Source organism: Macrobrachium nipponense, chromosome 15, assembly GCF_015104395.2.
Source record: "Macrobrachium nipponense isolate FS-2020 chromosome 15, ASM1510439v2, whole genome shotgun sequence".
NCBI lineage: Eukaryota > Metazoa > Arthropoda > Malacostraca > Decapoda > Palaemonidae > Macrobrachium > Macrobrachium nipponense.
The window spans coordinates 69,633,424-69,642,686 of NC_087208.1; the positions used below are offsets into that span (position 1 = coordinate 69,633,424).

The 9,263-nt window shown below is 41.8% G+C and overlaps 1 protein-coding gene across 1 annotated transcript; it reads left to right on the forward strand.

The window, feature by feature from the left end:
- Positions 1–564: 564 nt before the first annotated feature.
- LOC135226709 (collagen alpha-1(I) chain-like) lies at positions 565–5,814 on the forward strand. The gene is made up of 2 exons (XM_064266416.1): positions 565–881; positions 5,799–5,814. Exons 1-2 carry the CDS (start codon positions 565–567, stop codon positions 5,812–5,814), a joined length of 333 nt encoding a protein of 110 aa, XP_064122486.1.
- Positions 5,815–9,263: the final 3,449 nt, after the last annotated feature.

The following is a 9,263-nucleotide window of genomic DNA, read 5'->3' on the forward strand; positions in this document are numbered from 1 at the left end:
GGCGCGCCGCCTCGCCCGCCAGGCGTCGTCCCGGGGACCGGCTGGCCTCCGCCCAGCAGGCGTCCCCGGGGACCGGCGGGCCTCTGCCCACGCCAGGTGTCCCAGGGACTGGCGGGCCTCCGCCGCCAGGCGTCCCTGGGGACCAGCGGGGCCTCCGCCTGCCAGGCGTCCCTGGGGACCGGCGGGCCTCCGCCCGCCAGGGCGTAACCGGGGGACCGGCGGGCCTCCGCCCGCCAGGCGTCCCCGGGGACTGGAGGGCCTCCGCCCGCCAGGCGTCCCTGGGGACCGGCGGGCCTCCCGCCCGCCAGGCGTCCTGGGGACCGGCAGGCCTCCGCCCGGGGCCAGGCGTCCCGGGGACGGCGGGCCTCTGCCCGCCAGGCGTCACCGGGGACCAGGCGTCCCGGGGACCGGCGGGCCTCCGCCCGCCAGGCGTCCCCGGGGACCGGCAGGCCTCCGCCCGCCAGGCGTCCCGTGGACGAGCGGGGCCTCCGCCCGCCAGGCGTCCCGGGGACCGGCGCGCCTCCGCCCGCCAGGCGTCCCGGGACCGGCGGGCCTCCGCCCGCCATGCGTCCCCGGGGAGGGGACCGGCGGGCCTCCGCCCGCCAGGCGTCCCCGGGGGACCGGCGGGCCTCCGCACGTCAGGCGTCCCCGGGACTGGCGGGTCCTCCTCCCGCCAGGCATCCCTGGGGACCGGTGGGCCTCCGCCCGCCAGGCGTCCCTGGGGACCGGCGGGCCTCCGCCCGCCAGCGTCCCGTGGGACCGGCGGGCCTACCGCCGGCCAGGCGTCCCGGGGACGGGCGGGCCTCCGCCGCCAGGCGTACCGGGGACGGGCGGGCCTCCGCGCCAGGCGTCCCGGGGACGGGCGGGCCTCCGCCCGCCAGGTGTCCTGGGGACCGGCGGGCCTCCGCCCGCCAGGCGTCCCGGGGACGGGCGGGCCTCCGTCCGCCAGGCGTCCCGGGGACCGGCGGGCCTCCGCCCGCCAGGCGTCCGGGGACGGCGGGCCTCCGCCCGCCAGGCGTCCGGGGACCGGCGGGCCTCCGCCCGCCAGGCGTCCCGGGGACCGGCGGGTGGCCTCCGCCCGCCAGGCGTCCCGGGGACCGTCGGCCTCCGCCCGCCAGGCGTCCCGGGGACCGGCGGGCCTCCGCCCGCCAGGCGTCCCGGGGACCGGCGGGCCTCCGCCCGCCAGGCGTCTCGGGGACGGGCGGGCGTCCCCGGGACTGGCGGGCCTCCGCCCGCCAGGCGTTCCGGGGACGGGCTGGCCTCCGCCCGCCAGGCGTCCCGGAGACAGAATAAGAGCACAGCAGTTAAGAAACTAAGGCTAGATTATTAAAAGGGCGGTCCAAAAGGTAGAAGAAATAAGGCCTGATAGAATTAGTGGAGCTAAAAGCTGCAGCCTACGAATGGCCATATACTAGCAACTTAACTCCTTCCAATGCAAAGGTAGAAGCTAGTTGCTCCTAACCCTCCCTAAGACAGAAATGGTCAGGGAACGGCAAGGACTATGGCAGTTGACTTTACAGGAGAGAAAAGTTACATTCCTACAAAAACATATTAACTCTTTTACACGTTAGAATTGGCTATAACTACAGGAATTGAGTTAAGTTATTTTCTATTATAATGTATCTTGAAAACAAGGATGAAAATATCCTTACTAAAGAAATATAGTAAAATGGATAATGACTCGTATTTTGCAACTGACCTGGTGCTAGGAAGAAAATAAGAACACGAGGCTTCTTCACACCATAACTAGAAAAGAACTTAATAAGTTATCTCTCTCTCTTTCTCTACTCACCTTTGTCTTGTTATATTCTGTGGTTCTGTCTTTCTCTTTTCCACCAAATATGAACCTGTTATATTGGTGAAAGTATCCTAATATTTCATGTTGTTTTAATTACTAAAATTTAGTAAATAAAGAAAATTATATATAGCACAAATTTTTTTGTGTTATTGCCCACATCGCCCGCTTTCTCTATGGAGGTTGGCCCAATCATGAATTGTTTTAAGTATATAGACATGTATCTGTGTGTATGGTTGCTACCTCAATAAAGTAAGTGAACTGAAAAATTTGCTAATTTGCTGAAATAGATGTTCATATATAATATATATATATATATATATATATATATATATATATATATATATATATAATATATATATATATATATATATATAATATATATATATATATATATATATATAGTATATATATATATATATATATATAATAATACATATATATATATATATATATATATATATATCTATATATCTATATATATTATATATATTATATATATATATATATATATATATATAATATATTCAATACATATATAGAGGTGGCTTGCTGCTTACAGAACACCACCGTTAACACTGGTGAAATTGTTTTGTATCGATCTCGTGGACAGTCATGTCAGTATATAAGATTTAATAATCTATAGGAAATGCCATTTCATAAATACTGAGTTCCTAAGCACTTTTAGTCTCATATTTATTTCGCATATTTCCTTAAATGCACATTTTACACTCAAACCCAGTATCGTCAACACAAAATGTTTACGACCACTCTCTTAATTAACGTTAATAGATTATGGATACTTTACTCTATGCTCAAGAAAACTATCTGCTGCCCACTCCTCCTTCCTTGTCCTGACGGCGCAAACATCTATTGGATGCTCCGTTAGTTACTTGCTCACTGCTCCGGGGTTTCATAGTCGCGGATTCGTGTTCATCTGGATCAGTGGAGGGAACGAACTATTGTGCGTGACAGTACAGTTGGACACAGGTTTACCTGGTACACCGTCTTGAGAGACTTCCCTCACCTCTCCTCCCCCTCCCTTCTCTCTCTCTCTCTCTCTGAATGTTACTAGTTTAAGTATATTTTGCACGATTTTTTTGTATCTATCTATCTAATCTAATCTAATAATAATAATTTAAAATGTTGTATATATATATAACGATTCACGCTGTTGTTACCTGCCAGCAAGGCTGATATTTATAGCCTATGTGTACGGTACGGAATTACGCAACGACAATTTTACCGAAGTACGGTACGGTACAGTTCAGGTACGGAAAAAATGTGCAAATTCCGTACCGTACTACCTTACCTTAGGCAATGGATATATTACTTTTGGTCTACGTTGAAAACAAGGGAACAATATTAATTAATTATTAATAATCATAACCAGTAATATAGCATTTTTTAACTATTATTATTAGCAGCAGCAGCAGTAAGTAGTAGCTATTACTATTTTTGTCTTAAAGATCAAAATTTTTTTTCTTTCTTTAGTGACTATTGACTTGGGTTATGAAGTAAATGATTATAATTATTGGAGTAAGAGATATCTGCATGTATGGTGTAGTAGTAGAACGATAGACACTGTGATTGATGGTAAATCTACTGTTATAACTTGTGTTTAGTTACCTCCTTCGCAAGCTTCATTTGGACTCAGGGCATCAGCCATATGCTTGCATTACGAAGGTGAAGAAGAGATGGCCGCCTAGGAACATAGCTGTCGGCATGGTAGCAGAAATCCGTTTGTCACGCAACTTCTAACTTTTTTTTTTTTTTTTTTTTTTTTTTTTTTTTTTTTTTTTTTAGCAAGAGAGAGCCGCCAATTGCCTACAGATTGGTTTGAATAGGTAACTGGTTATAGTTACTCTATGTGTTACAAATAAAAATTGAGCATTTTTACCGGACATCCAATAGAGTTAAAGCTTGATTATACCGAAAATTACAGCAAAATCTCGTACTGATACCAGTCTTCATTACAGTGTTATTGACCAAAAACATGACTGCACTGTCTGTGAAACCCACAGTAAGAGAGCTTTACCAATTACAATAAACCTTACCTTTTATTCAGGCTTGGTGTTATTGTCATTTATCTGATATGTTTTTAATTACACGTTTTGAAGTTAACTGTAATTCCATTTGTTTTTTTATTTATAATTAATGGTAATTGTATTGTAATTGTAACTGAAAACTTTATTGAGATTGTTATCCTAGAGCCGCCCATCTTACTTTTCGAGAACTCATCTTGACCAAATGCAATGGAGAGATGTTTGAGTCGCTTTCCCAATTCATTTGTATTATATTATTAAGGGAGAATCTTAACAAGCCAGCTACCAATTCTAAAAAAAAAAAAATTTATTCCATTTATTTCCTTTTTTTGTGCAAAAAGTTTTTGTGAAATTTTTTTCCAGTATTTGAGTGTTTGTATTTCAGTATCATTTTCTTATAATCAGCATAATAATTTTCACCACAATAAACATACTAAAAATTTACATAGGCAAATCATAGGATGCTAACGATAATTTCTACAGGTCTAAAATATTTTAGATATGTTTGTTTTGTATTTTGTACTAAAGGTATCATAAGTTACAAATTACAATTGTTGCAGAAATTGACTGTAAAAGGAAACCAAACTCAAGTATAAAGTCTTTGCAACTATCTGCATTTCTTAAAATTAAATAGGTGTGCGAAATGTAATTGAGTAATACGTTTTATATAGTATTTGTAGCTGTGATTACAATTTTGAAATATTAGAATTGTATTGTATTTGATATGTTCCCCATCTTGTAATTGAAGTTGTAACTGTAATTCGATAACAAGTCAGGTAATTATGATTCTAATTATTGTAATAGACATAAAGCAACGTAATTAATCTCCTAACCTGCTTAATGCTTATATTACATAAGATATGCGACAGTAGCTACTTCATACGAAATGGATGAGCATAAAAATAACGGGAACAAAAAGGGATTTTTTTTTTGGTTTTTTTTTTGTTATGTATACATGGGAGAAAACCTGATTAGAAATTCAGTGATTTTTCCACTGCACTTCGGCTTCTCTCGGGGCACCTGTGAATTGTTCAATATTTAATAAATCGACTTTATCTTTCTCGGGATCTAGGGATTCATGTCTGCACCCTTATTTGGCCAGTCAACCAATTCAAATCCTCTCGATCTAGAAACCATTCCTGGACTATTCTGGCCGTATGGATGGGGCAGCCGTCTATGAATGAAAACGACAGGACTAGGTGGAAAGGGATAATTCCGCTGGTGAAGTGAAGGAGTAAGAAATCCTGAAGAATTTTTAAACGTATTTTCCACTGGGGAAACCCTTCAGTCTGGTGATATCACATATACCATGTAAGGAAATCCAGGCCCACACATTTACGGTTACAAGCCACTCCTGGCAACTTCGTAAATGTTTCCTCGGTGGTATCTGAAGGAAAAACAATCTGAATTTTTTACAATTTACGCGTTGCTTTGTTCCGTAACTGGGAAAATAATGATATATCGTTTGGGGAAATGTGATGCTAAGTAACAACCACTGCATTAAAGATAATGTTTATTCATCTATAATGATTAATACTTATTACAAGTTTGCCTCCTCCAACCTCTTATACACTAAAACAGCCCGAAAGCAGATTAATGGAATTCACGTTAAGAGAGGAACACCACCACCTTTAGTGTTTCAAACAGACAATTAACAATTTATCATTATGAAGACATACAGAATTTTAAAACGTTATCAATGACAGTAATGACCTGAGATGTTGCAATGCCAGTAACAGCCAATCAATCACTCAGTCCCAGTAATCGTGTGATTTAATATATCACTTGTTCAGTGATAACGATATCATGCTACAGCACCCCTATTACACGCTAACAAGTTGTCACCCAATCATGGCTAGACTGAGGTGTTGTATAATTTTGATAGGTTATCTGTCCTCTGCTAGTAGTATTCGTTATAGTCTCCAAATGAACAGCAACATATGGTTCTCCTGGTGCAGATCGTCGCTCTACTAGAAAGTGGCTTCCAATACGTGCTGTTGCACAGCGTCTTGACGTCTCCCCTGCAGCAGTAAATAAATGGAAAGGAGGCATGCTTAGACTGGGAAATTGACCGACTTTGGATAGCATTTCTTTATTTCATTTATTATTAATTTTTAAAACAATAAACCTTACAAACCCGTAAAATCATGAAACCTAAATTATAGTTGCCTGTCCTGTTGAACTCTAATAGTGATTCTTTCTCTTTACTTCCCAGAATACCAAATAGCGTTCCTATAAGTAAACAGGCTATAATAATCTTGATTATCTAGGTATCTGCATGTTAATTACGTATTCAGTTCGAAGACCTCCACCACGAAAGACCACCCGTTAGGATAACGACGACATTCGACGAGCAGCATAAGAAGATGCTTTTACCAATACTATTGCTATTCGTGAACGTCTGGCATTAAATGTTTCGGCTATGACGGTACGAAGACGTCTGGATGAGGCAGGATTACCGCATAGAATTCCTGCCAAGAAGGAATTTCTCGCAGAACGGCATCGTGCTGATAGGCTTGCCTTTGTTCAACAATTTGTGGAGGAGCATATGGAATTTTGGTCTCGAGTTGTATGCAGTGACGAAAGGTCTTTTACTAGCAGAAGTCACGGCAGAATACATAACCGAAGACCGAGTAATATAAGGTGAGTTTCTATAATCATTAATAACAGTCAGACTATAATATAATTGCAAGGGTAATATTATAATCAAAAGATAATAATTTTGTCAATAACCATGTATTTTCCGCTAATTGAATTATATTGCCACGAGAAGTGTGAAAATAAAAATTAAAACTTCATTGAAAACCCCCCATTAGTTCTACTATGGCCAGCTTTCAGGCATTAATCAAATGCATTATTAATGTTATGAATAATTTATAATATAGAGTACAGCCTGTTTACTGAATTAAAGAATATCATATCATAACGGACTGTTGCAGATTAAAGTTAATGCTATTATAAGTATTAATCCTTGCAGATTAATAAACATTCTTAACTTATTCCAAGGGTTGTTACTTATCATTTATTTCCCAAAACGACTATAGCATTATTTTCCCTATACGAAAAAGCAAAGCGTAAATTTTTTTGTTAAAAATTAGATTTTTTCCCTTCAGATACTACAGAGGAAATTTACGAGGTGACCAGGAATGGGCACGTCACAGTAAACGTTTGGGGCTGGATCTTCTTACATTATATGGATGATATCACCAGGATTGAGTGGAGGTTCACTGGTGAAAAATACATTGAAATTCTTCGGGATTTCTAACTTCTTTCACATCAACAGCGGAATTATTCCTCCCCGCTGCCCCATTCATACGGCCAGAATAGTCCAGGAATGGTTTCAAGGTCGAGAGGATCTGCAGTTGCTTGACTGGCCAAGTAAGGATACAGACATGAACCTCACTGAGAATTATTGGCTAATTTGGTAAAATGGTTGGGAGCCTGAGAGGGAGATGAGACCAGATCAACTTATGAACCTCTGGGAACACAATGGAAACTCTTCCACAACCGACCACAGATCGTCAGAAACCATGAATCTTCTATGCCTAACAGATTGTAAGAGGTGATCTAGAAGGAAGGTTTCTGGACTTCTCATTAATATTAAAAAAAAAATAAATGTAAAAATTGAGTGTGTATATTTGGATTACCCATGGCTTCCGCTGAACTTCCATGTCGTATGATGTAAAAAAATCGTAAACAGACCTATGCATATCGTTTAGCTCCAGGTATTGCATTATTATAATTTATTTATTAGAAATGTGAATTTGATATCTTAAAGGAGTCAAAATCTAAAGGGAATTTCGCTATCCTGATTGTTTCTCAAAAAATTATCTAAAAAGAGAACCTAGGACAATATCATCAAAACTACATTTCTCCAAATAGCTCTTTCCACAATGGACAGGTAAACGACTGAAAGGGCTGTTTAACAATAGAGACGTCTTTCTCTTATCCTCACAGGCGAATGATAAGAGCGAAAGGAATTTCTGTCCGTATGAACATTAAAACATGTATCACAATTAATATATTAGAAAATATAGCCAAGTAGATGTGGTTTTTTATCCAATATCATGTAATAATTATTGTAATGAAGGGCGTGTAGGGAATAACCTCTACAGTATATTCAAGAGGGAATACAAACCCAACCATGAATACATGAAACCTTTCCTGAACATCAGCAATTGTTTATCATTGGCAAACGAATTAAGTTTACCATATGGGAATGGTTTAAAGTTTGTCCACCAAGTTTGGGAGTCCTTCTTTTCAATTTCCATTACACGTTGTGGAATTTTCTCTGTCCCTAGTAGTTTCATTTTGTTACTCAGTCTCTCTCTCTCTCTCTCTCTCTCTCTCTCTCTTCTCTCTCTCTCTCTCTCTCTCTCTCTCTCCTTTTCATTCTATATGTATTTACACTAAACACTAAAAACACGCAGGCATTAAAAATAAATATGAAAATATTTCAAGTGGAGCTTTTTCGTTAGCCATACACTCTATCCATGAGCATATCTACTTCGTCCATCATCGGGTCCGCAACAGGCCCACCTTCACCCTAGACCCCCACCCATTTCAGTTGTAGCAAAGCCAGGCTGAGGACATCGGTACCGCAAAAGCAAGAAGCTTGTCAGTTTGAATTACATTTTAGAATTCCAAAACCTGTAAGACGGCTTAACAACAAGAACTCAATCCCCGACACCACTCCCCCCCGCCCCCGAAAAATATATATGGCATATTATTATTTAGTCAAGATTAGAGGGTGGTTAATGACATATCAAAACTGCATACTTACCGCCAGTGGTATTTCTAGATGACATGTCACTTTAAAGTAGCTAATATGAGAGAGAGAGAGAGAGAGAGAGAGAGAGAGAGAGAGGAGCTAAGCGTCGGACACTTTCAACTCGTTCACTTAGTGTTTGGGTATGTTCAATGCTTCCTATTATATTATTGGTAGGAAACGCACTGCAACCGATACTATAAACTTGGCTTTCATGATAAGGTTAAAATATCCTGCTATGATGTTCGTGATTCTCTCCAATACCAATGTAACTCTAAAATTCTGATCAATTTTAAGTATTGCGTAATGAATATGACCGATACATAATAACAGACACGGTGGTAAGATAACGCCTTAGACGAAAGTTAAATGGAATCTTAATAAACAAACTTATATTAAAAGTGAGACAGTAATCTTAGTTACAGCGATATAACCTGTCAGATTACTTTTTTTTTTTTTTTTACTCCGTGTGTGTGTGTGTGTGTGGGTTTCTCCAACCATACCTAATGCTCCTCCACTGAAAGAATTCCAGAGCTTATTGGTGGAACTCTTGCTAAGAGAGGAAGAGTCTTCCCCCCATCCCCTCAGTAAACACTGTTACCATATAATTTTTCGAAGTCCCTCAAGAAGGTGTCACAGGGAAACCTGTGTCCAA